At 53.0% G+C, this 27,025-nt stretch overlaps 1 protein-coding gene across 1 annotated transcript; it reads left to right on the top strand.

Moving 5' to 3' along the window:
• The first annotated feature begins 683 nt into the window (after positions 1 to 683).
• On the top strand, positions 684 to 19,448 carry MPP2 (MAGUK p55 scaffold protein 2). Its single transcript, XM_079905891.1, has 12 exons — positions 684 to 814; positions 2,369 to 2,487; positions 12,581 to 12,733; positions 12,843 to 12,992; positions 13,344 to 13,571; positions 14,354 to 14,485; positions 14,580 to 14,685; positions 14,767 to 14,835; positions 15,055 to 15,216; positions 15,836 to 16,038; positions 16,367 to 16,495; positions 17,773 to 19,448. The coding sequence occupies exons 1-12, from the start codon at positions 733 to 735 to the stop codon at positions 17,947 to 17,949; spliced, it is 1,710 nt and encodes a 569-aa protein (XP_079762017.1). The 5' UTR covers positions 684 to 732; the 3' UTR covers positions 17,950 to 19,448.
• The last annotated feature ends 7,577 nt before the right edge of the window (positions 19,449 to 27,025 follow it).

Here is a 27,025-nt window from a genome sequence, read left to right as displayed (position 1 = left end):
CTGAGATGTGGGGTCAGAGGGCTTGGGGCGCCCTTCCCTGCCCACAGTGGTGTCACCCCTTTCCTTCCTTCTTCTCCCCCTCACCGCTTCATGGCTAGCAGCTGGGGGAGGCATTTGGGGCTTGAGGTATTTGTCCCATGCCACAGTGGTGCCGCAGCCTCCTGGCGGAGGACCGAGAGTCGTTCTTGGTGGCTTCCTTAGATCCGGAGGGGGTCATTGTAAAGGAAACTGGGCTTAGAGAGGGGACTGAGAGGTGAGGTCGGAAGGCTCAAGAGGAGGTGGCATGGGGTGTAATAGAGGAGGGACTTGCAGGAGGCGGGGCGGGAACAAGATGGGGCCAAGTCCCCACCCACCTTGGGTTTCTCACGGCTGGGCTGGGAGGGGAGGGTCTCTGAGCACCGCTCCCGTCCTGAAGGGGCTGCACGCTTAACCCCTTCCCCCTGCAAACCTTCTCTTAGCCGCCTCCTTCCCTTTTAGTGGTAGGTACTAAAACTGGGGGATCCTGCCACCCGTGGGACAAGGACCCTCCCACCGCCCCTTCCCCGCCTCTCTGCTACAGTCGGGGCTTTGGCCAATCAGCAAGGCGGTCAGCCAGCTGAGCCTTGCTATTGGCTGACCCTGCAGCGGGCGCTCTCTGAGTCCCGCCTCCTCCAGCGCTGCCAGCCCCTGACTGGGAAGGCGGCGGCGGCGTGGAGGCTACTCCGGGAACCCTGGGCCGGGTCGGGGGCAGCCATGGCCGGCAGCCCGGGCTGCGGGGCCTCTTTGGAGGGTATATCCCTGGGCTCCTCTGAGGAAGCCGAGCTCCGGAGGGAAGGTAGGGAAAGGCGGGGTGGGGAGGCTGGGGGCTGGTCCTGCGGGCTTTGGGGCATCTGGAGAGAGTCCCTAGGAGCGGGCTCTCTGGGAGCCTAAGGGTCTGGGGGCGCGGCCCTCCGGGAGCGCTGGCCTGGGCTGAGGGCACCAACTACCCTGGCTCAGTCCTCCCGTTGGCTGGCAGGCTGGGGAATCTCTGTGTGAGGATGACTGGAGAGGGAGGGTCCCAGGATATCCTGGTAGAGCGGGAAGGGTCCCTGCCCTGGCCTCTTTCTGAGCCCACTAAGGGCCTTGCAGGTGTCTGACCAATGCCAAGCCCAGGCCTGAGCAGAAGGGGTCTGGAGGGCGGGTGTGGGTGTCTTTTCTGGAGAAGGTGGGAAGGATGAGGGGGAAGAGGTTGGGAGGCCGAGAGTCCCTGGACAGTAGCTGCTAGCTCCAGTCTCAAAGCCTCCTGCGTCCCACCCCCATTCCGTCCTGGAGGAGGGGGGCACGGCCGAGAGCCGTGAGAGTTGCCAGGGACTGTACCCACCACCCCTCCTCCTCCCCGGTTTGGGTGCTGTTATGCAGACGTAGGCGTGGGTAGCAGGGTGGCACAGTAATGATACCCCCTGCCCATCTCTGCCCCCAGCTGGGCACACTGTGCTTCTCCCTTCCTTCCCCCAGAACCTGCCACAGCCAGGAGCTCCCACCTCTGCTGGTGAGGGAAGACAGCCCCCACCTCAGACCTCAGCAGTGGCCCAGCTTCAGGTGTTCTCATGCCCTTGCTTATGTCCCATCCCAGGCTGAGGGTTTGCTGATCCCTGGGATGACTTGGTCTGCCCTCTGCCCTTGGGTGTCCACAACCATCCCAAGCCCCAGGGTGCCTGTTTCCCCAGCTCCTACCAGTGTTCCGGGCCTCAGCCCTGGCTTCCTATGACCTGTATTAAGTTCTGGGTCATTGTCTTTCAGAGCTGAAGGGCCTGTAGATAGCAACCAGTTTAATCCACCCATTTTACAGGATGGAAAGACTGAGGCCTGTGAGGGACAGTGACTAGTGCAAAATCACTCTGAATTAGTGGCGCAGCTGGTACTGGATACTGGGTAGGCCCTGACCTCCTGCATGGCTGCCTGCTTGACTTGCACTCAGGGACGTGCTCTAAGCACCGTTTCTCATCCCTGAGCCCGCCACGTGCAGGTGGGTGAGTCCTGTGGCTTCAGCCCATCCAGAGGTTGAATGATGTGGTTCTCTGGTTTAGGGCAGAACCTGGAACCTGACACCTGCTTTCTTTTCTCCCCTCCCCCCACCTCAGAGTCCACTTCCTGGTGCCTGGAGCCTTCCACCTGCCCAGGCTAACATTACCTAGGGCCTAGAGAACGGGCCAAGGAAATTGCCCCTCCCTTCTTAGGGCCCCTGCCCCAGGCATTCAAGGAGTCCCAGGAGTGCCGGGCAGGGAAGTATGTGCTGCCGGGGAGGCGCTGTCTTCTGTGGGATGTGGGGTAAGAAGGGCAGGGTTTCTATGGTGTGTTTGGGTCCCCTGTGCTCAGCTGGTGTGTCTCACTGCCTGCTCCTTCCCTCCAGCCATGCAGCAAGTCCTGGACAACCTGGGATCCCTCCCCAATGCCACAGGGGCAGCCGAACTGGACCTGATCTTCCTTCGAGGCATTATGGAAAGTCCTATAGTGAGATCCCTGGCCAAGGTAGAGTGCTCCAGGGAGGCTGACACAAGGGCACTGTGTCTGGGGAGGCATAGGGTGTGGGGGGATGTCAGCCACAGGGGTGCTGGGAATGGGGCACGTGGCACTGGAGACCCCCAGAGGGGGGTAAGCATGGACATCCATGCCCAGGTGATGAATCTGAGACACTGCAGGCAGGGAGGCTGCCCCCACGCCTGACTGGTGAGTGTGTAGATGTGCCCACATGGATGGGTGTTTGGTGACTGCCAACTTGTAGAGGGTATGATTAGTTAGGGGTGAGCATGCCTGTGCTTTGGAATCTCCAGAGTTCATCCTGCTTAGCTTTCTGCCTTTGGGCATTTTGTGCGGGCATCTATCTAAGGTCACCTGCCACATATCAGGTGGGGGAGAGACTCACTAAAACAGAAAGTTATAAAACACTTTGGTAACAGCAGTGATAGAGACAGATGCGCTAGGCGTTTGGGGAGTGTAAGGGACGGATGCCTGAACCAGCCCAGGGCGGGTAGGGAAGACTTCCTGGAGGAAGGGCCATTTGTGCTGAGTCTTGAAGTATGAGAAGGAGGGGCAGGGCATTCCATGCCATGGAATGTTGCTTGAGCAGAAACAGAGGTGAGAAAGAGCCAGGGGTGTACAGGAGCTGCAAGTGTCAGCGTGAGGCCGGAGCTTTAGGTGTGAGACAGGGAGTGTGAGCTGTGGAGATGGCGGCTGGTGCAGGGCCCTGGGGGCTATGCCTGGGGCTCGGGCATCGTCCTGTGATGTCCTGTGAGCAACTTGGAGCCTTTTGTGGGTTTTAAGCATGGGTGTGGTGACGGCACACAGGTGTTTTAGGAGCATCGCTCTGGCAGCCACAAGGAGGATGGTTGGAGGGGCATGGCTGGAGTTGGAGAGACCAGCGTCAGGGATGGCCCTGAACTAGACCTGTGGTAACAGGGCTTGAGGGAGGGGAGGATGAAAGAAATATTTAGGAAGTAAATTGTCAGTCCTTGATATTTGGGTGTGGAAGGTGAGGGGTGCGGGTAGCCACGCACCTGGGGTTCTGCACAGGGCAAGTGTAAGGCTGGTGCTGCCTTCACGTGAGATAAGAAGCAAGGACAGACTGGGGAGGGGGCGATCCTTCGCTGCGGAGGATGAGGAGGACTCCCAAGGCTGGGAGCCGCAGGGAATCATGCTAATGGCTCAGATTTCTCCGGGGAGGCGGGCAGTCTTCAGCTGGCCATCAGGGGTCAGGGGTTGAGTGGAGCGGGGCGGAGACGGGGATTTGGAAGTGAAGGTTCAACTAATTAATAACTGAAGGGGAGAGAGGGAACTCACCAAAGCCGGGGAGCGGGATCGACAGGGCTCCAGACTGTCAATCTCAGGGTGGGGGTGACTCAGGCCAGAGACACAGAGGGTGGCTCTGGTCCAGGGCTTGTGCTGGATGGGGGCTGTGGGAGGCTGAGATGCAGGGAGAGGTGAGAATGGTCCAGAGCATCACCTCTGGGGCCGAGGTTGGGAGGGGAGGGGAGAGTGGCCAGGAGCAGACAGAGGGGCAGGGAGAAAACGGAGGTGAAGGCCTGGGGGCTCTCCAGATTTGGGGATAGAGCGTATAGCTGGAAGAAATGAAGGCCGAGGTCAGAGAGAGGGTTGGGAAGTGAAAGATTTCCAAGGAGGACAGTTCTGGGGGTGACATGACAATCTAGGATGTGGCTGCAGTGGACGGGAAGGTCATCGATGTTAAAGAAGTCTAGGAATTGGGACTTCCCTGGTGGTCCAGTGGCTAAGACTCTGTGCTCCCAATGCGGGGGGCCTGGGTTCGGTCCCTAGTCAGGGAACTAGATCCTGCATGCCGCAACTAAGAGCCTCCAGGCCGTAACTAAAGATCCAGCATGCTGCAACTAAGACCCGGAACAGCCAAATAAATATTTTTTTAAAAAAGAGACATCTAGGAATGGAGGGCTCGTGGGATGGGGTGTCTACACAGGTGTTGTGGCGGGGGGAGACTAGAGGCAGTCCCAGGGTCTCCAGTGAATGGTGGTGAGCGTAACCAGGAAGTTGGCAATGACAGTGATGGCGGGGAGGGGGAGGGCGGTACAATCAGGTGATGGGTCTTCCACAGGGTGAGGGTGGGGACTCTGTCACAGGACAGCTGTGGTCGGCCCTGACATGGGGCGTGGAAGGGAACTAGGCCCCCTTGCTACAGGGGATGCTGTGTCCCGGGGACACAGCCCGGTATGTTATCATCTGTGGAATGACTGAAGACCAAGGGCAGTCGTTAACGATGGAAGATGAGACGGGTGAGAGGGTCGCTAGTGGGAGGTTCTGGGGAAGAGAAAACTGAGCAGATTGTAGGGGACTGGAGAAAGGCAAGCTACTTCTCATTCGGTGGTCAAGGATTGGATTCATGTGTTAAAAATCAAAACAAGGAATTACGCATGTTTCATACAGAGAGATTACGAGCTCCTTGAGGACAGGGATGTCTGCTTGATTTGCTACTGTATCCCCAGAGCCTGGAACAGTGCCTGGCACATAGTAGGTGCTCACTGAATATTTATTGAATGAGTGAATACAAGAGAGTGTGTAGAAAAAGCACATAACAGACCTCTGAGTACCCACCTCCAGGATGTGAATGCCGGCCATGTTTGCTTTAGTTCCTGCTCTTCCTTTTTAAGAAATAAAAGCATGATCCAGTGAATGCCTCTCCCCTTTTCCTCATTTCCGCTGCTTCCCCTGCCCACAGGTGACCCCTGGCTTGAGTCGATGAAGCTCTTCCCCTGAATGTGTGCCTGTCTTGCCTATACACATATTTAGATATAAACAACGTGCCCCTGTTATATGTGGTTTTAAGCTTTGCGTAGTGGAATGATAGCGTAAGCAGCTGTGGTTTTGAGATTTCTAGTTCATATAAGTAATATAGTTATTGACATGCGTAGAGATGTAGATTCATCTGAACTGCTGTGTGGTATTCCAGTAGGTGAATAGAGCCCAGTGTATTCATTTACTGGTTCCCCTGCTGAGAGACAGGCGCCCTGTCGCTGACTTGCCTCTGTAAAGCGCAGAGCTGCCGTGAACATCCTCATATCCATCTGCTTCTGCACGTGGGTGAGAGTTTCTCTAGGGTGGACACTGGGTAGTGGAGTCGCTGAGTGTGCACATCTGAACCTCAACATCTGTAACCTTCCAAAGCTGACTTCACGGTTGGATTTATTAAACCACATCATCTCTGAGTCACTCTAGCTATTGCTTCTACAGCGGGACAGCCAGTGAAATAAGGAGGGGCTCTCGGGATGCAGAACCTCTGGGTTAGAAGATCCTGTCCTTCACTTAGTCACTGTCATCCATCCTCTATTCAACAAATATCTATGGCGTGCTCACCAAGTCCCAGGCACAGAGCTAGGGCTATGGCAATGAACTGTCAGAAAGTTTATCCTTCTCCTGAGGGAGCCCGAGTCTGTCATTTTCTCACTGAGCCCTGCCATGTCCCAGTCCTGGGACCCCTGCCTGATTGAGAAATTACCAATGTGCTGTGTCAGACCGTAAGTAAACTCCCTTCTCCAGAAGTGTCCTTGGGGTAAGCCGGCCAGAATTGCCTCCCAAGAAATTCCTAGAATGGTTCCAGTTGTGCATTAACACAACAGAAGGGAGTGTGGGCACGTCTTCAATGCTGAGACCCCCGTAAGAGGCTCAGGGGCTAAGGCAACCCAGTGACTTCTCTCCATCTAGCTGTGAAACAAACAGGAAGTGAATCTCCATAAAGGCCCATCTGAGCTCAGTAGAAATCTTTCCGATCCCTTCATGCGCGACCCTTTACAATGCAACTTTGCCAGTCTTCCCATCAAAAGGGAGAGTTTCTACTCTTCAGTCTGGGCTTGACTGCGTGACTCGCTTTGGACAACAGAACCTACTTCTTATGTACACACAGATCAATTTCAAACCTATTAGACAAAGTACTTTGATCAAAGGTCCAGCTGCAAAAGCTTGGTGGCCCAGAAACCCACAGGAGCGGAGTCCAGTTGGAACCCCATGTGGTAGCTAGTCACCTCCTTCCCTTACCCTGATGACTCTCCTCTCCAGGGATGTGGCAGATGATGTGGGAGGGGCTACACTGGGTAGATCTGGGACCAGGGAGGAGCAGGTCCCTGAGGGGACAAACCCAGGGAGTTACAGGTTCTGAAGGAAGTCAAATTTGGCAGGCAGATCACATATCCAGAGGGTTGGCTACAGACAGCAGGTGGCAGCCCTGGCAGGTGGGTGACATCTGGGAGCTCTGACATGGACCCAGTAACAGGTGTTCCAACAACGGACAAGGCCACGGCGAGAAATCAAAGGCAGATGACAGTCAGAAATTTAGGTAAACTGTTACCAGTGGGGACATCTGCCAGCTGGGAGGCCTGTGAACTAATCCACATGAGATGAAGAAGAAAAAGCACAGAGTTTGGAGTCAGAAGATTCGCTGGCTAGCTGTGTGACTTTAGTAGGTCTGAGAACCTTTCTGAGCTTCAGTCATTTCTTCTGAGAAACGGGGATAACGATGCTTACCTCTCAGAGTTGTGGTCGGGATAGGGGGAGGTCATGGATGTGGAAGCATTTTTAAACCATAAAGAGTTGTTGTAATGCAGTCTTGGCCATTGGACTAGAGTTCATAGGGAAGACTCCAGTCCTGTGGCAAGGGGGAGGTGAGAGAGCTGGCAAAGCAAGGCAGGGCCTTACAAGAATGAGGGGCCGGGAGGGTCACTAAGATGGAGACTCTGACCAGGGGACATGACAAACAGAGGCTACAGTGGTGGGGAGCCCAGTGCATCAGTTAGCTTTCGCTGTGTAACAAACCACCCCACAGCACAGTGGCTTAAAACAACTTTGATTTATGTCTCATGATTTTGTGGATTGGTTGGGTGGTTTTTCTGGTCTGAGCTTGCTCAGTTGGGATGGGGTAGTCTAGGATAGCCTCAGTCACATGTCTGGTGTCTCAGCTGGGAAGACTGCAATGTTTAGGATGGTGTGGTCTCTCATCCTCTAGGAGGGTGGCCCAGGCTGCTTCACATGGTGGTCTCAGCAGCAGTGGAAGACCAGCCCCCAATCCCAGGCACTTTCCAAGCCTCTGTTTCGCATCACATTTGCTATTGTCCCATTGTCCAAGGCAGGTCACACGGCCAAATCCAGGTTGAAGAGTCCCTTTCCTTTCTGGCTCACCACACTCTGGACTTTCAGATTTTGAACTACTTAATTATGAGCCTGGGCTTCAAATGAGAATTCTGTCTCCTGATCAGAGAGGTTGGAGTGGGAAGGCAGAGGGAAAAGGATTTTCAAAGAAAAGCTGTGTGGCATTTCTGCATCTGCAGTTTACATCCGGCTCTGGATCGGGAGCTGAAAGATCTGGGTTTAAGGGCCGGCTCTACCATTAGCCAAGTGTGAACCTGGCCCAAGTTTCTGGTCTATAAGGAGCTTAAGCCCCTGCTGTGCTGAGGGTGATTTTTCAGAGCCGAATTAAGCAAATGGTTACCACAGAAATTCAAAACCACTCTCCTGGCTGTGGGGCCTTGTGCCTCCAATACTGTAGTGTGTGTTGTACAAGAGCACGCTTTCTAAAAACAGGCGCCCAGATAGTGACATCACAGCTGTGGGGACGCTCAGGAAACTTCGACAGGAGTCCCTGCTGTACACCCATGAGCTGTGAAAAGGAATTCATTTTACCCATTAGAGCCTCGGACACTTCATTGGGAAAATGGCCTTGATACTATTACTCTCACAGGGTCATTGTGACATTTAAGTGGAATGTCTGTCAAGTATGTTATTTTACCATCAAACATGTATATACCCCCTGGCCCAGCAATTCTGCTCCTGGGAGAAACTCACATGTGCACCAGGAGACATAGACTGGAACGGTCATAGTAGTACTGTTTGGAATGGCAAAAACCTGAAATGACCCAGATGCCTTTCAAGGAGAGAGGAGATGAATCAGATACGGCATAGTCACACGATGGACTATCATACAGCCATTAAAATGAATGAACTAGGACTTCCCTGGCGGTCCAGTGGTTAAGACTGCACGCTTTTACTGCAGGGGGCGCAGGTTCAATCCCTGGTCAGGGAACTAAGATCCTGTATACTGTGTGGCATGGTCAAAAAAAAAAAAAAGAATGAACTAATGTGATATGGGAAAAAAGAATGAATCTTAGCAAAATAACATTAAATGAAAATTAATATTAAGTGAATATGTGTTCACCTAATATGAAAAATAAGAGTAAATCTTTGCAAAAAAAATAGTAAGTGAAACAATTTTTCACTTAATACTAAGTGAAAAAAAAATCAGGCCTCCAGGAATCATATATAGCACAGTTCCCTTTTTTAAAGGTTAAAATAACTAAAAACAGTATTTATTTTAGGAATATACTGAATACATATAGATACAATAAAACTAGGTAAAATGAGAAGCCAGGGCGTGATGAACACAGGGAATCAAGATGGTGGTTTCTGAGCGGGAGAGGTGGGTGGATGGGTGTGCGGGGCATGTGATTAGATGTAGGATATGGTCAAGATCCTCCTTTATGATTTAAGTGGTGGCCACTTAGATCCTTGTTGTATTATTACAAAAGTACCTAATTTAATACCAACCAACTAAAAGGAGGCCGTGCACAAACCAATGATGAGAATACGTCATGAGCCAAAGGTATGATTAATCCAATTCTGAGTTCCCAAAGTCCCTGAAAAGTATGTTGCAAATCGTGACACATGTTGGGTGTTCTCAGTATTGGTCAATCAGCTGTTTGGGTCAGCCTGCTGCTAGTGTTTCTTTTGTATTTGAATGATTAAATGTTTAAAGTTTCCTCTGGCCCATGAAGGTTGAGCTTGGAGGGCTGTGATCTTCCATCTGTGGGTAAGACATCCGGGGGGGCCACAGGCGGAGGAATGGATCGGCCTAGGGGGAGGGGTCATTAAGTCAAAGGTGGGAGGTAAAAGGCGTGGGAGACACACTGGCTTCCTGCTTGGTTAAGTGAGGGCTTCCGGGGAAACTTGTCCTCTTCATCCATGGAGCAGAAGATGCTAAAGCTAAAATGGGCAACCTCGATGCTTCTCACGTAACCTGGGCCAGAGCTAGCTCCCGTCAACCCGAAGGAGCCTGGCCAGGGTCACCATGGTGAGACGGTTGCAAGCCTGAGTGCCTTTCTTTATTCTTGAAACATTTCCTGGGGCCTTGGGCTCTCAGCATTGTCTAGACACTGGTAACGGAGTCAAGCTCTGTGGGCTGTGCTGAGCTTAATGAGTGAAGATCACACAGGGTTTGGTGGAACCTTCTGGGGCATGTCTCTGCCCTCTGGCTTCTGAGGATCATCAAGGCATAACGGGGCTCCGAGTACTACTCCTTTGCCCCTTCAATTGTCTGTCTCCCCAGCAGGGAACCCTCTGCCCAGCCAGACTGTAGGAGTCAGGCTGAAATGCTGCTCCCCCAGCAGAGGATGATTTAGCGACAGTGGGGCCAGTATGCCTCCCTGTGTGGGATGCTGTTTCCCTGGCCCGTTTGGGGAAGAGAAGACAGGAAAGGAGCGAGCCTTTATTGAGCACCTGCTGTGTGCCAGGCACTGTGTCCATCTCACCAAATCCTCAGAGTATCCTTATGAGATGTTATTAAAATCTCCCCATCTCATGGGCTTGAACAACTTTCTATTATGGAAATTTTCAAAAATGTTTCTTGAACCCCCATCATCCATTATCCTACTTCAACATTTAACAACTCATGAACAATCTTGTTTTATGCATACCTCCACCTCCTCCTCCTCTCTCTCCTGAATTATTTTGAAGGAAATCTCAGACATAATTTTATCTGTATTTCAATTTGTATAGATAAAAGATAAAGATTTTTTTTTTTTTTTTGCGGGCCTCTCACTGTTGTGGCCTCTCCCGTTGCGGAGCACAGGCTCCGGACGCGCAGGCTCAGCGGCCATGGCTCATGGGCCCAGCGGCTTCGTGGCATATGGGATCTTCCCGGACCGGGGCACGAGCCCGTGTCCCCTGCATCAGCAGGCGGACTCTCGACCACTGCGCCACCAGGGAAGCCCAAAGATAAAGATTCTTAAAAAAAAACCACACTATCATTATCACACATAGAAAATTAAGGAATAATTTTCTTATGGATTTTTATTAAATGGTATTGGGATATCTGGATAGTCATTTGGAAAGATATCAAAGTAAGTCCATACCTTATACTGTACATGAAAATAAACTTCCAAGAAGATCAGAGATTGAGAAAACAAACCATACACATTCTAGAAGGAAACATGGATCTGTGTGTAAGGAATGCCTTTTAAAAAAACTATGCCTCAAAATTCAGATGCATAAAATGTTAATAAATTTAACTACATTAAATATATATTTTTTGCATTGACAAAAAAACATAAGCTGAGTCAAACGACAAATGACAAACTGGGGGTAAATATTTGCAAGACGTATTACAGATAAAGGGCTTATTTTCCTAATATAGAGAATGTTTAAAAAAGTGAGAAAAAGAAAGAAACAAGATCTGATGGAAAAATTGGCAGAAGACATGAACAGACAGTTCACAGAAAAAGATATACAGATGGCCTTTAAACATATGAAGAGCTGCTCAGTTTCACTCATAATAAGCAAAATGCAAATCAAACCCCACTGAGAGATGGTTTCTTATCCATGTGATTGGCAGACATTCAAAGGTTTGATCACACACTCTGGTGGCAAGGCTTCAGGAAAGTTTCTCAGCTAATGCTGGTGGGATGGCAAAGTGGCACAAGCCCCACGGAGGGGAGTTTGTCAATATCTAACAAAACCACATGTGTCTTTACTGCTTGATCTGAAAAAAAAAAAAAAAAAAAAAGCCCTGAAAGACTAAGAGTGATTGGAGTCTGTTCTAGATTAAAGGAGAATAAAAAGATGTGACAACCAAGTTTAACACGTGATCTTGGTTAGATTGTAGATCAGAAAAATAAAGCTATAAAGAATGTTTTTGAGACAATAGTGAGCATGGGCATGGACTGTCTTCTAGATAATACTATATTGTGTGTCAGTGCTGAATTTCTTGCGCGTGATAATGGCGCTGTAGTTTATATAGCAGATCTCCTGTTTGTTCTTAGGAGATTCATGCCGAAGTACTTTGAGGCGAAGTACTTTTTTTGGGGGGGGTATGTGGGCCTCTCACTGTTGTGGCCTCTCCCGTTGCGGAGCACAGGCTCCGGACGCGCAGGCCCAGCGGCCATGGCTCACGGGCCCAGCCGCTCCACGGCATGTGGGATCTTCCCGGACCGGGGCACGAACCCATGTCCCCTGAATCGGCAGGCGGACTCTCAACCACCGCGCCACCAGGGAAGCCCGGCGAAGTACTTTTTGTCTGCAACTATCTTTCAGATGATTCAGAGGGAAAAAGAAGTCTGCATGTATATCACTGAAATGGGACTCCTTTCTTCCCACTTAACGTAACATAACTCTCCCCGCTGGGCTCGTCACTGGCAAAGGCTTCCTTTTCCCTTTTCAGAGCACCTTGTCATGGAGCCCATGCTCATTGTCATGGAGCCCAGAGTCAGTAGAGCAACAAGGAGCTGCAGGACCTTCTCCTGGTACCACGTACTGATATCTTGTCCCGTTCTTCACTGGGAGCACTGGGCTCAAGGCTTGGAGACCCAAGTTAGAGTCCCTGTGACCTTGGGCAAGCTACTCCACTTCCCCGGCTTCCTTAATCTGGGCTACAGGGTGTCCAAGACCCCACCCAGCCATGATGTCGGTTGGAAGAAGCTGTCCTTGAACTCAGATGCTTATAGGGTTCTGGAGGCTGGGGAGTTTGATGATGTTAATGGTCCTCTGTGGCAAGAGATGGAAATGAAATTTTATCCTTTGGATTCTCTCTTCCCTAAACTGAGTCCCAGTCACTGTCTTGGGGGAGAAAGGAGAAAGCAAGGCACCTGTGCGCACGTGTGAGTGTGCTTGTGTCTGAGTGAGTGAGGCTCTGAGACTGATACCAGGAGCAGTGCTGTGGATGGGGTCTAAAGTCAGCATTTGGGGGTGGGAAGATGCCTGGGAGCTGGTGGGGGGGCACTGTTTGGTACCCCAGGGCTCTTGGGGAAGCGTCGAGTTTCACCTGTCCCGCCCCCGCCCCCAGGCCCACGAGCGGCTGGAGGAGACGAAGCTGGAGGCCGTGCGGGACAACAACCTGGAGCTGGTGCGGGAGATCCTGCGGGACCTGGCGCGGCTGGCCGAGCGGAGCAGCGCGGCGGCGGAGCTGGTCCGCATCCTCCAGGAGCCCCACTTCCAGGTTTGGTCCTCTCCCGGGCTGCTGGGGGGCTGGCGCCGGCAGGAAGTTAGAACTGGGGTGGGAAGGGACCTCTGCCCCATGGTCCCTCCTCTTCCCCCCGCCTCCCCAGTCCCTCCTGGAGACGCACGACTCTGTGGCCTCAAAGACCTATGAGACACCGCCCCCCAGCCCTGGCCTGGACCCCACGTTCAGCAACCAGCCCGTGCCTCCTGACGCAGTGCGCATGGTGGGCGTCCGCAAGACGGCTGGAGAGCATCTGGTGAGGGCGCTGGGCGGCGCCAGCGGTGGAATCTTGGGAGGGGGGGGTTGAGAGTGACCGGCGGGGATCAAGTCTGGTCAGGAGAGGGCTGAAGATGAAGACGGGATCAGCTCTGCCCAGCGTCGGGCGCCAGCACACCCAGGAGACCGCAGACATTGTGACTCTCTCCATTCTGCCCACTTTCAGTCCACTGGTGCCCCTGTAGGTAAAGAATTTGGGCAGAAGATGGCAGAGAAGGTCGCTGTGAGGGCGGGGCTAGAAGGGTAGAATGGAGGGGCTCTTAAGAGACCCATTTGAAGATTCTGACTTGGAGCAGTTGGCGCCTCATCATACCCGCCCTCCGTCCCCCAGGGCGTGACATTCCGCGTGGAGGGTGGCGAGTTGGTGATCGCACGCATTCTGCACGGGGGCATGGTGGCTCAGCAAGGCCTACTGCACGTGGGCGACATCATCAAGGAGGTGAACGGGCAGCCGGTGGGCAGCGACCCCCGCGCGCTGCAGGAGCTCCTGCGCAACGCCAGCGGCAGCGTTATCCTCAAGATCCTGCCCAGCTACCAGGAGCCCCATCTGCCCCGCCAGGTGGGCCCCTCCACCAAGCCCCTCGCCCAGCACAAGGCCCAGGGAGGCGGAGCTTCCCGGCGGCCAGGGTCACGGGCCTCCTGACGGGAGCCCCTCCTCGCCAGCCAGTGTAGTCAAAGCAAGAGGCATCTGGCGAAGGCGGCCACGCGTTCGCCCTAGTCTCGGGCACTCATGCGCACGTGTAAGGGGTGTGCGCGCATCTCAAGCCTGGAGTACCTGAGTGTACAAATGAATCCCTGCATCGTGCGCAGCCCTCCGTGTGCCTGCGCGTAGGCACGGGTGCCCAGAACTGGGTCACCACGTGTTCTATACAGATGCCTTCAGGTTGGTGGATTGTGGAGGTCTCGCTGCTCTGCTCACCTCTCCTACTGGCTGTCTAGCCTTTTGCCAGAGCCCTCTCCTCCGAGGGAGGGTGTGGGGGATGGAGGGATCTTGCATTAGGTGCCAGGATCGTGTTCCTTACCAGGTGATCCCACCTTCCTGGTGGGTAGGGCCAGGGCCCCAGGCCTGAGCAGACCCCCCATCCTTCTGAGTCCTTTTGTTGTGGATGCAAAGGGAGGCTGGTACCAGGGAGGTGGACCAGGCAGGCCTGTGGCATCATGCCTTTAGATGGGCAGTGCCAGGGTCTCTTTCATCTTTGTGAGGGGAGGGGGCAGGAGGTGAGCTGTGTGACACTCCTACCCCCCCCACCCTCGGGGTAGGGGTGGCATCAGGAATGGGCATCGCCCCCTCCAGCCTTGCCCTGCTTCTTCCCTTGACCCTTTGCCAAATCCCTGGCCCAGGTATTTGTGAAATGCCACTTTGACTATGACCCAGCCAGAGACAGCCTTATCCCCTGCAAGGAAGCCGGCCTGCGCTTCAATGCTGGGGACCTGCTTCAGATTGTAAACCAGGACGACGCCAACTGGTGGCAGGTGAGCCCTGGGCACCCATGCTGTCTCTCCAGGTATGGTGTCGGCGGGCAGTGAGGGCTTACTCGGGCACATCTTTGTCCCACGGTCATTTCAGGCATGCCACGTAGAAGGGGGCAGCGCTGGGCTCATCCCCAGTCAGCTCCTGGAGGAGAAGCGGAAAGCCTTTGTCAAGCGGGACCTGGAGCTGACACCCACCTCAGGTACAGTCCTGCCCCCAGACCTCTAATCTGGGACCTGATGTGGCCCTGCCTGGCCTCACTTGCTCATCTCCTTATGGCCAGGGACCCTGTGCGGCAGCATTTCAGGAAAGAAAAAGAAGCGAATGATGTATTTGACCACCAAGAATGCAGGTGGGTGTTGGGGGCCCCCTTCCCCCATCCTCCTTCAGTGCTCCCTCCGTCCCCCACCAATGACTTGTGCATCTCCTGGTTCTGATGCTGCCAGTCCTGGCCCTCAGCCCTGCCCTGTCTTTCCCTCCTGCCCTCGGCCCCAGCCCTCTTATCCTTGGCCTCCCTGAGAGCCCAGCCCCACGCCCTTCACCTGATGAGCAGTGACATCTCCCTGTCCAGAGTTTGACCGCCATGAGTTGCTCATTTATGAGGAGGTGGCCCGCATGCCCCCCTTCCGCCGGAAAACCCTGGTGCTCATCGGGGCTCAGGGTGTGGGCCGGCGCAGCCTGAAGAACAGACTCATCATGTGGGATCCGGATCGCTATGGCACCACAGTGCCCTGTGAGTGGGGGCTGGGTCCTGCCGGGTGGGAGGCAGGGAGCAGGGGCTGCCCTGGGGGCCAAGGCTGGGCCCACTGAATGGGCATCTGCGTAGGCCCCAGGTTAAGTGATACCTTTGGGTGTGAGGTGTGTGGTGCGCGCCCTCTGTGGGTGGATGTGGGAACTGCAGGCTGGGGAGGGCGAGGAACCATTGGCCACGTGGGTGGTGCTAGCCTTACCTTTCCTTCTCTCATGTTTCACTTGCTAAAAGCCCAGCTGGGAACCCATGTGAAACAGGGCTATGAGCTGTGTGTGGCCTTGTGGAAAAGAGGGCTTCTGGTGACAGAACCAGAGGCAGGAACCTGAGTGCTGACCCCAGGTCTGCTTGGCCTTGCTGTGTGGCTTTGGGCTGCATATTGCCCTCTCTGGGCTTCAGCCTCCATCTGTAAGCACTGGGTTACAACAGTGATTTCTGAAGGTCCCCTCAGTATGGACGTCTCGAGTCTGTGGGCGCCAATGGTGAGGGCGAGGGCAAGGTGTGCGGGAAGGCAGCAGGGCTGCTTGGTGCAGGTAGAGCACGAGCACGTGTGTCTGAGGTGGTGTGGCCTGCCTGTGCCCATTCGGCCCCTCCTTCCCCCTAGACACGTCCCGGAGGCCCAAGGACTCAGAACGGGAAGGCCAGGGTTACAGCTTTGTGTCCCGTGCGGAGATGGAGGCTGACATCCGTGCTGGGCGATACCTGGAACATGGTGAATACGAGGGCAACCTGTACGGCACACGTATCGACTCCATCCGGGGCGTGGTCGCTGCCGGCCGGGTGTGTGTGCTGGATGTCAACCCCCAGGTACTGCCTGGCCTGCTCCTTCCCAGCCTGCTCAATACCTCTCTGGGTACTCTGCTTGCCCCCCAGTATTACCCCATATATTTCCAAGTACCCCCCTATAACCCCTCAACTACTGCTAGGGACCCAGCCCACCTAGAACCTCTTTCTCAGCCTCCTGGACCCCCAGTCACCCCATCCCTAGCCACCTGCCAGCTATTTTGCCATTCATTCCCAGGACTCATGTCCCAGAGCCCCAGGTCCACATTCTCATCTATTCCCAGGTACTGGTTCTCACCCCCATCGCCCCAGATGTACATGGGGATAAACTCCTGACCCTCCTCTTCTGCAGGCAGTGAAGGTCCTGAGAACAGCTGAGTTTGTCCCTTATGTGGTGTTCATTGAGGCCCCTGACTTTGAGACCCTGCGAGCCATGAACCGGACGGCGCTGGAGAGTGGGGTGTCCACCAAGCAGCTCACGGTGAGGGCCTCTGAGGTGCGGTGGGGGGGGTCTAATGGCTGACTGGGGTGGTGTGGGGGGCCAGCCAGAGCCGAGGAAGAGAAGAAGGTGGTGTTGGGAAGGGGAGAGGCGCCCACCTGAGGTACCACTTGCGAGGTTAGACTTGCGAATGCCACTTTATAGGTGTGGGCATGGAGGTCTGAGCGAGGAAGTGAAGTGTAGAGTCAGGGACACAGCTGGCCCGGGGCACGGGAGCTTCTGCCAGCCCCCTGCTCGGTCCATTCTGTGGGAACAGGGCTCCAGGGGAGCCCAGAGGGCCGGTGGGCGATTTGTGGGCAGAGGTGGGCTGTTTACAGCTGGGGGTAAGGCTGAAGGGAGGGAGGAGGCCAGAGGCTGGAAGGCTGCCTGGAGGGACCAGTTAGCATCAGGGAGGAGGCAGTGCAGGGAGGAGAGGCTTCAAGGCAGTTGTTGCAGGACTTCAGGGCACCCTTCTCCCGCCAGGGACCCCTTGGAACAGCCTTCCCCAGCAGGTGTAGGGTTTGCAGAGCTCTGAACTCAGGGGTCCCTCTGCTGGCCACTTATGGTACTGCAGCTCTCAGGCCCCGGTCAGGGGCTCAGACCCAGGAGAAAGGTCTGGGCTGGGCTCCCCACTGCTGCAGCCGGCTCTGGCCACAAACAGAGCCTACTGGAGCCCCCGGGACACAGCTGGGTCAGTCCTAGAGCTCCTGCCTCGGCTTCAGTAAGTCAGTATTCAAGTTCCCTTCCCACCCTTGCCGGTCCGGCTTGGGCTGTGTCTGGAGAGGGGTTGCCTCGGGCCCTTGTGGGCGGCCCTAGGACCAGGCGTGGCAATTGCCTTCAGGCTGTCTAGGTACGGGGGCCTAGTCAGACTGAAGGGGGCGCTGGCTTTGGAGTCAGGCAGACCCCGTTCAGCCATTGGCTGGCTGTGTGGCCTCTTTGTACGTCAGTTTTCTCTGTTGTAGATGAGAATAATTAGTCCCGCTTGCAGAGCTGTAGCGAAGATTACGCTGGTCGCCAAGTGTTTAGTGCAGTGCTTGGCGCTTCCTAAAGGTTATTTCCTTCCTCCCTTCCCACCACCCATCTGTCTGTCCACGGTCACAGGAGAGCTGCCTTGGGGCATGCAGGGAGGGGCTGCTGCCTCCCCAGCCAGGGGGTCTGTGCCTGCCATGGTTGGTACTTTGGGCTTTGGGGAGGGGGCTAGACGGGGCAGGCTGGGGGACCCCTGATGCTGGGGGTGCCAGGCGGATACTGATGGGCGGGAGGTCCCCTTGTGCTGGCAGGAGGCGGACCTGAGACGGACAGTGGAGGAGAGCAGCCGTATCCAGAGGGGCTACGGGCATTACTTCGACCTCAGTCTGGTCAATAGGAACCTGGAGAGGACCTTCCGTGAACTCCAGGCCGCCCTGGAGAAGCTGCGCACGGAGCCCCAGTGGGTGCCCGTCAGCTGGGTGTACTGAGCCTGTTCTCCTGGACCTCGGCCCTCTGGGTTGGGACCCAGAACCCTGAATCCGTCCCCTTCCCAACCGTGAGCCCCAGCCATGATCCTCAGCTCCCGTTCCCGGCGCTCTGGCTCTCCCTGGGTCATGGCCCTAAGTCTGGCTTCAGCGCAGGAGGCGTGCACTGCCAAGGAGGTGGGTGTTCGTGGGGCACGTCTGTGCCCAGGTGCTACCCACTCCCGACGTTCATTGGCCACCAGATGTCCCTCGCTGAGGGCCGAGCCGTGCCCCGGAGTGTCGGAGTCGCCTCTATAATGCTCAGTCCAGAGAAGAGAAAAGCTGCTTTGGGACCAGGTGGTCAGTAGGTACGCTGCCCCCACCCCTCTCGCCAGTCAGTTTTTCTCCTCTGAACTGGCCACCCTGACCCCACTCCTGGGCTGCTCCTACTTCTCGCCCCTGCAGCCTAGGGGCAGGCCTTAGGCTGGTTCCCTGTGGCCAGGGGGCTACGTGGCCCCCTGGCAGCTAGGCAAGCCCAGGTGCGGTGCCAGCCTGGTACCATCCCGAAGGCTGGAGGAGCCGAAGCACCAGCCAGTTGCCGCACCAGGGAGCAGCGCGGTTCTCTGCCTCCTCGGAACGGGGCTGACTCCCGTCCTTCCCTCACGCACAGCTTTTCACTGCCGAAGTCTCTCCACAGACTTCTCCGATGTGCCCCTGACAGGCCAGCTCTGCTCCCCGCAGGGCAAGGGCGGCAGGGGCTGTGGGCTCAGCCCAGGCAGGGGTGGGCTGGAGGCCGAGCCCTGTGACGAGGAGCCTGACGGGAAGCTCCCAGCCCTCCGTGGCCCGTGGTGGGGACGTGTCTGGGCTCCCTGTCCGTGGTCAGTGTCCATTTTGGTCTCTGTGGCCGGGTCCAGGTGCCCACTCACATGAAGGCGGCCTGGGGGCTGGGGAAAGGGGAGGGCTGGGCCACGGGGCATGGCCTTGGAGGATGTTTGCACCCCAGCAGACTCCCCGCACACCTCCACGGGGCGTCATCCACCCTGGAGTCGCCACAACTTATGGTTCCGCAGGCTGCAGTGCCTGGTCTGTGTTTCCGCCACTGGCGTGCGTGTCAGGCTGAGTTTTTGGAGAGGGGAAGCAAAGGGTTGTTGAGCTTTGGAGGTTACTCTTTGGGGCCCCGTTTCCGGGCTCCCCATCAGCCCCCCATTTCTTATGAGACCCTTATCCCAGATTCCAGAGGCTCGGCCTTCCCCAGATGTCTCCCTCCACTCTCCTGTTGTCCCCCGACCCTAAATGCCACCCTCCAGTCCTTGAGGAGGGCAGCTGTGTAAAATAGGAGAATCCCTTTTTTAAAAAGTCTGCTGTCCTTGACTTCCCCAGACGTCCCTGTGGCCCCTCCTGGGGTGAACCTGTCCTTGTAGGGGACCCCCCCATGACCCCACCCCCAGCCTTTGTGCTCCCCAGTTCTTCTGTCTAATCAGTCTTTGCTGCAGTGTCAGCCACGCTGGCCCCTGAACCACTGTGTGCCCATTTCCTAGGGAAGGGGAGGGAGAAGAAACAGAATATTTATTACAAAGTCAGAAGTATATTTATTATATTAGGGATCTCATTTGCATTTGCCTAGGATATGCAAATGAGATGTAAAGGTCAAGTCTGCTTCCATCTCATTTGCATAGCTCTGCCTCCACTATGCAGTCAGCTTTATGTTCCTCTTTTCCCTTTAGTCAGCGTTCTTTTAATTTATCCTCAATTCAGCTCTCTCTTGCTTCACCCTCACCCTCAACCCAAGGGGACTGGGAGTGGGAGGAGAATGGGGTGTTCTCGCGCTGGCCCAGGGCCATGGGGTTCTTTGTTCATACCCACGTCACCCAGGAGACTTGAGAATAGAGGCAGCTACCCCCTCCCCCTTGGTTAGCCTCCAAAGCACTCTGATTAGAAGACCATTCTCTGATGGGAGGTGCGGCTGGGCACCTTGCTGAAGGATTGGCACATGGCCCTTGAGGGTGAAGCTCCAGTTACTGTCTGGCACCTTCACTTCTGGTGATGCCTGTGGGTTGGGCCCCTCCCTTCCCGTCTCTATTCCTCTCTGAACAGCATTCTACCTCCCCTGCCTTAGCCGTACTCCGGGGACCCGTACTGGGTTGGAATGGGTGTGTGTGCCCACCGCGTTAGCCCTCAGGCTCCAGCCTCCCTCTTCCCACTGTGGACGCTTGTATTGAGGAACCTCAGGATTATGGGACCCTGCCGCCCCGTCCACACTCAGTCCCAGCCCAGCTGTGCTTCTCCTGTCCCCTCTCTCAGCCATCCAGTTCTTGAGCTTTCTCTCTGATTGGCTTTCTTTTCCTTTGATTAAATGTGAAAGCAAAGCTTCTGGGCTCTGTTTGTCTTTCACTGGGGTCGGGTGGATGGCTTTGGGAAAGGTTGAGGGTGGGGAGCACAGCATAGATGATTCTGGAATGGAAGCTGGAATGACATGTCTTGCGTTCTGTGATGTCTTCTGAAATTTCCCGTCTCGCCACTCCATGCTCCCCACCCCCAGAAGATGCTCTTGGTAAATGCTTGTATCGAGGAGTCTGAGCATCCACGGGGGCCAGGGGACTCAGGGGCCCCATGGCTGATCCACTCAGCTTCACCTGGAACTTGCTGTGTGGCCTTAGGCAGGTTCCTCTGCTTCTCTGGCCCTCAAGTTCATCCTCTGTAAAGTGTCACGGCCTCTCCCAGGACTAATGCTAGGATTGATTCTAGGTCTTAACAACAAGGGTCGTAGAGAGCTGGTTGAAATGTCACCCCGATGTCACTGTGGGTGTGTGGTTGAGGGGTCAGCCTTCCTTCCCACCTGAGTTCCTCAGGGGAGCCCAGAATGCTTACTGAGGATTCTCAAGAGGGGGCTTTGGCTGTTCCCTTCTCCCTGTGATGACCAGGTGTGGAACGGGCCCCCTTTCCTTTGACTTCCCCCCAAGCATCCGTTCACACAGGGACGAGTGTGGAGCTAATTTGACTGGTGACTTGGAGGCAGGCATAGGGGTTTATATCACCCACCTGACAGCCCTGATGAGAATTTAGACCCGAATATTAAACACCCCAATTCTGAAATGTCCCTTGACCATTCCCAGCACATAGAATGTTTTCCTGGCCAACTTTTTCTTCTTGGGTCCCCCTGCTTCCCTCCATGTTTCTGGGCGCTCTCCTGCTTTTTTCTCTCATTTCTGGACAACTTTCTCCCCATCTCCTGGGGCACCCCTGGAAACTCAATATTTCTTTACTATACCTAGCAACCCCACACTTGTAATTCTGTCCTAATCCAGTGGTTCTCAACCCTGGTCTCACATTAAAATTGCCTGTGGGGTTAAAAAATACAATTGCCTGGACCCCAATCCAGCACAATTAAATCCGAAGTTCAGGAAAGGCTGAGAGCTTAGCCACTGAACAACGAATAACATCTCAGCAACCGAACAACTTTACTATTCATTTCTTTCTCACAACACGACTGATGGAGATTGGGTGGCACTCCTTGCAAGTGATTCAGGGATCCAGTCTTCCTAGTCACAGGACCCTGGATTACTGCAAGTGAAGCTGGGAAATGTAGTCTTTCTTGGTGCTCCAGAAGAGGAAACAGGATCTAACCAGGACATGGGTTTGAGTCCTGGTCCGGGAAGATCCCACATACCGTGGAGCAACTAAGCCTGTGCACCACAACTACTGAGCCTGCACTCTAGAGCCCACGAGCCACAACTTCTGAGCCCACGTGCCACAACTACCGAAGCCCATGCCCGTGCTCCGCAATAAGAGAAGCCACCGCAAAGAGAAGCCCACGCACGGCAACCAGGAGCAGCCCAACTCACTGCAACAAGAGGAAGCCCGTGCGCAGCAACGGAGACCCAACACAGCCAAAAAAAAACACATTAAATAAATAAAAGCTCCCCAGATGATTCTAACGTGTAGCCAAGTGTGCCAACCACTGCCTCTCTATTTTGGACATCACTTTGTAGTGTGGGGAATTTCCTTTTAGTCCCAAACTGGCATCAGTTTTTCCTAATACAGGCAGTTACATTTCTAAAAGGAACTCTGCCCGTTTTTTTTTTTAAATCCTTTTTCCCTCTTGGCACGGTAGCATGTGGTTAGTAGGGCAGAAAGGATTCTTATCACACTATAGCTGGGAAGACTGGCCTGGAGGGGCAAGGGCTTTGCCTAATGTCACACAGAAAATTGTTGGCAGAGCTGGAACCAGGCTCTTGGACTCTCGGCTCCCAGCCGGGCTTCCCTGCCATGCTGCCTTCCAGAGATGGAGGGGGATTGATTAGAAATGGGGGTAGGGTTGTGCTTGGGGAAGGAGGCACTGTTGGAGGAGAAACATGGGCTAAGAAAGGGAACCACGAGGGATCGCGTGGGCTCCCTTGCCATCCCCAGACTCAGCTCCTCAAGAGACCCAGGGGGTTGAGAGCATCACCTTTAGACAAGCTCACTGGCCCGGCTTCCTCTGGGCTGGGTTTGGTGGGGACCACAGAGTTCTGGGAGAGACAAGTGCAGGCCATGCCAGCTGGTAAGGAGGGCCGTCTAGCTTGTTCCATTGATCTGTTTATCTAGCCTAATTGCCATGATCAGAGTTTTAATTCTTTAGAAACTTCTGTTTTACTATCTAGTAAGGAAAGTTTTCAATTACTCTCTTTTTTTATTTATTATTTTTAAAATAAATTTATTTATATTTTTGGCTGCATTGGGTCTTCGTTGCTGCTCACGGGCTTTCTCTAGTTGCGGTGAGCAGGGGTTACTGTTCATTGCGGCGCGCGGGCTTCTCATTGTCATGGCTTCTCTTGCTGCGGAGCACCAGCTCCAGGAGCGAGGGCCTCAGTAGTTGTGGCATGCGGGCTCAGTAGTTGTGGCTCTCAGGCTCTAGAGAACAGGCTCAGTAGTCGTGGCGCACTGGCTTAGTTGCTCCGCGGCATGTGGGATCAGACCAGAGCTCGAACCCGTGTCCCCTGCATTGGCAGGCGGATTCTCAACCACTGCACCACCAGGGAAGTCCCTGTGGCTGTAACTTTTGCAGTTTGAAGTGTGACAGCAAAGCTGGCACAAATGTTTTTCCTTCTTCACAGTCTCCTGGATAGATTTGTTCTTAGACCGTTTGATGTTTTTCTTTCCTTTTTTTTTTTTTTTTTTTTTTGGCCGTGTGGCTTGTGGGATCTTAGTTCCCTGACCAGGGATGGAACGGGGCCCTCAGCAGCGAAAGCTCGGAGTTCTAACCATTGGACCACCAGGGAATTCCCTTTCTTTCCTTTTGCAGTTGAGCACTTTCACCTTTTCCCTTAAAGGAAGCACGTTACGGCTTCTCTGTGGCAGATCCGAATTGCCAGCATCACTTCTCTGGTGCTTTGGGGCGATTTTGAGTAAAATAAAAGTTACTGGAACGCAAAGTGCTGTGGTAGCAAGACAGTCGATCTAACTTAGAGGGCTACTAAGTGACTATCAGGTGAAATACGCTGGACAAAGGAATGATGCGTGTCCTGGGCAAGACAGAGTGGGACAGTGAGAGGTTTCATCACTCTACTCAAAATGGCACACAATTTGGGGACTTCCCTGGTGGCGCAGTGGTTGAGAGTCCGCCTGCCAATGCCGGGGACACGGGTTCGTGCCCAGGTCCGGGAAGATACCACATGCCGCAGAGCGGCTGGGCCTGTGAGCCATGGCCACTGAGCCTGCGCGTCCGGAGCCTGTGCCCCGCAACGCGAGAGGCCACAACAGTGAGAGGCCCGCGTACCGCAAAAAAAAAAAAAAAAAAAAAAAAAGGCACGCAATTTGAAACTTACAAGTTGTTTATTTCTGAAGTTTTCCATTTAATATTTTTGGACAGCCGTTGCCCATGGGTAACTGAAAGCGCCGATAAGTGGGGACTACTGTATTCATTCAACAATTATCTACTGAGCACCTTTGAACAAGGCGGGGTCCCTACATCCAGAGGCCCAGAGTTTACGGGAGCAGATAGGAAGAGGGTCCCGATCAGGACTCTGTCATGAGAAGCTGTTACGGCAGCACCAAGAAATGGCTCCTCAGTCAGTCCGTGGGAGCATCAAAAAGCATTTCCAAGAGGTGCTGATGCCGGAACGAATTCTCAAACATACGGGGATGTTTGCTAAGTGGATGAATAAATGCTTGTTGCACACTGAAAAGGAATTGGTATTTTGGTAATATTTTTGATATTGAATTTCTTTTTCTACTCTAGAATCCTGCCTATGAGTGTGTGTGCACATGTGTGAGGGGAGGTGGTGGTCGTGGGGTTTTTGCTTAAAGCACAGATCACCTAATTCCCCACTACCTTCCGTTTACAAATTTCCAAGTTAGGAAGGGAGCATCCCCCCACTCCCCTTAGTCTGTCGTGCTACCTTGGCTTAGGGCCAGACTTAAGATACTCAGACTTTCCAGATTAGAATACTCCCCCTTTTTTTGCCTACTGGGGGGCTAAGGTGTGTCCTCATCTACTGTACTTAATGCAGAAAATAAAGCTGTGTTCTCTAAAGAGGGACACAAGACTGGGAGGAAACAAGAATATAATAAGCCAACCTCTGAAATGTTATGCTGCCTTTAGCTCTTGTTTCTTCTCTGCTACACGGACTCCTGGGCCAGTGGGTCCACAGCGTCTGTTACCTTGTACACATTAAGACTCCCAAACCCTATTTTCAACTGCTCATGAGACATATCTCCACCTGGATGGACTTCTTAGAGATTTTCCAAGACCCAAATCCACAGTCGCACATGCCTGCTGTTCACTTTCCATGTGACTCTCCAAGAACCCCATGGGCCCCCTCGGGACACTGTGGTCATTGTGTACGTGGCTTCCCGCCCTCCATAACCAGGAGTTCCTAGAGGGCAGAGGCCAAGCTTTCTTGTCCTTTGGCACAAGGCTTAGTACAATTATATCAACCAAAAACCATTTCTTCGAACAAATGAATACTATCAGCTGACATGTTGACCTTTTCTTCCCTTAAAAAGTTATGAGTTGGGCAACGGCCTCTGAATTTCTGAACAGGAAAGGGATTTATAAGATGCAGTGTCATGTCATTTTACATGGAGGAAGTGGACCCTGTGTGTGTAAGTTCTGAACCCTGAAACCGGTTAGGAACAGAGGCTTCATTCCCTGTATCACCACTAGCTTAGTCAAACGTCAGCATAAATTCATGATGAAGGATCTAGAAAGAACTTAAAGTATGAGCTTTCTGGGACAACACAAAAGGATAAAGGTAAATTTGGCCCAAATGAGACAAACTTTAAACACACACAGACAAACACTCCCAGCTACAGCCCCACACCTGGGAGGGGTCCCGTCAACTAGAGGGATGGTTCGATCCACTTGTTAATTTCAATAGTGACTGTAATCGTTCTGAATAACAGATTGATAGACATTTTCAGGACTCTTGGTGTGAGTGAGTTAGAAAATTATTTTAGGCTGAGGAATCAAGGAGAAAAGCTATTGGGAAGTGAGACTGAGCCTGAGGAAGAGTGTATGGAGAGTTGCCAGAAGATGGAGCTGACGGTTAAGAGCGTTCATTGAACCCACTTAACCAAGGACATCTTTCAGTTGGTGGGAGTCCAGCTCATGGGAGCAGCCAAATATCCTCGAAAAAGGCCATGCTGGAGCCACAGTGCACTGTGGGAACCAGATGTGCCAGGTGTGAGGCATGAGTGTGCACCTCTGACCACAATCCCCACCTAAGGAGGAGAAAGTGCAGCATCCGGATGTTTCTATTTGTATACTCTCTTATTTCGTGTTTGCAAGTCTTGGCACAGTGCCTGACAATTTCAGAAATTATCTAAGTGTTTAAGGCTGTTTCCACCCATTTTTTTCAGGGCTTGATTTTCCTTCCAGAAACAGATCTTCCTCTCTCTGCAGTTTCTCATAAACCTGCCTTTATACTGTGTAGTACTGGTACCCAAGTGTTGGTCTGTGGACCATTTCATCTGTATCAAGTGAGAAAATTAAGTACAGGAGGATAGTTTATAATTAAGCTGAATATATCTAATTTTAAGGATTACCCTTTATTCTGATGTGGTGACTGTGAATTTTATTTCGTCACATGCCGGTATAAGAAACACCCCATTATTTTTCTAACTTGAATAAAATCTTTCCCTGAGTGCCTGCTCACCAGAGTGGAAAGAAATGATATCACAATCCTGTTTTGGAAGGCTTCTTCCCTTCCCTAGAGTTACATAAAAATCTAAGGGCCTTACATGGTGCCTGGAAAATGGGAGTCAGGGTTTTAGTGCAGACAGAGTGAACAAGGTACCTTGTGCTCTTAAACAATGAGATCCTATGTGAAACATTTTTTTTTTATTGCATTGCTGGGCTTGTGGGAAGGGAAATCTCAAAGAGGTCACAAAACAAAAGAAAACAGCCCTCTTAGGCATGGTGAGTGGACAGGAAAGGTGGAGTTGTCCTAAAGGAAAATGCCAATATTAGCATCTTAGTTGGTAAGTTAAACATAAAGCCAGGGTCACTGTAAGATAACCTGAGATTCTGGTAAGTTAGGGACCTGGTTCCAAGTTGGTATCTTTATCCTGGACCCGTCCTGACAGAAGCAAATGCAACTCGTTTCTGGAGGAAGGTATCCTCAATTTCAGCCCCCAGATTTTCCATAGATTCATCCAAACATGAGCTCACAACAAGAGATCACAAAATTCAGAGAAACAGACCACCATGAGCAATAGTCAACATAAACAACAACATATTTATATGTCCAAGGACTTCTGATATTAGGCACAACATGTAAACTAACCATGTGCGTGTAAATGTTTAATGAAATAAAAGATGGCATTACAAAAATTAACAAGCAAGAAGACATTAGAATGAACAGTTAGTTTTGAAGGAGAACCATCCAGAACTTGTAGAAATAAAAATACAATGCTTAAAACAAAAACGAATTGGAGGGGGTTAACAGCAAATCAAACACAACTGAAAAGAGATGAATGAACCAGAAAGTTGCTCCCCTAAGTATGGTCCTTGGATTCGCAGCATCATCAGCCTGGGAGCTTGTTAGAAACGCAGCACTCAGGCCCCATCCAGAACTACTGCATCAGATTTGCAGTTTAACAAGATTCCTTGGTAATTAAT

This window comes from Stenella coeruleoalba (genome assembly GCF_951394435.1).
Source record: "Stenella coeruleoalba genome assembly, chromosome: 19".
In the NCBI taxonomy this organism is placed as follows: domain Eukaryota; kingdom Metazoa; phylum Chordata; class Mammalia; order Artiodactyla; family Delphinidae; genus Stenella; species Stenella coeruleoalba.
This window is presented reverse-complemented; position numbering and strand designations above follow the sequence as displayed.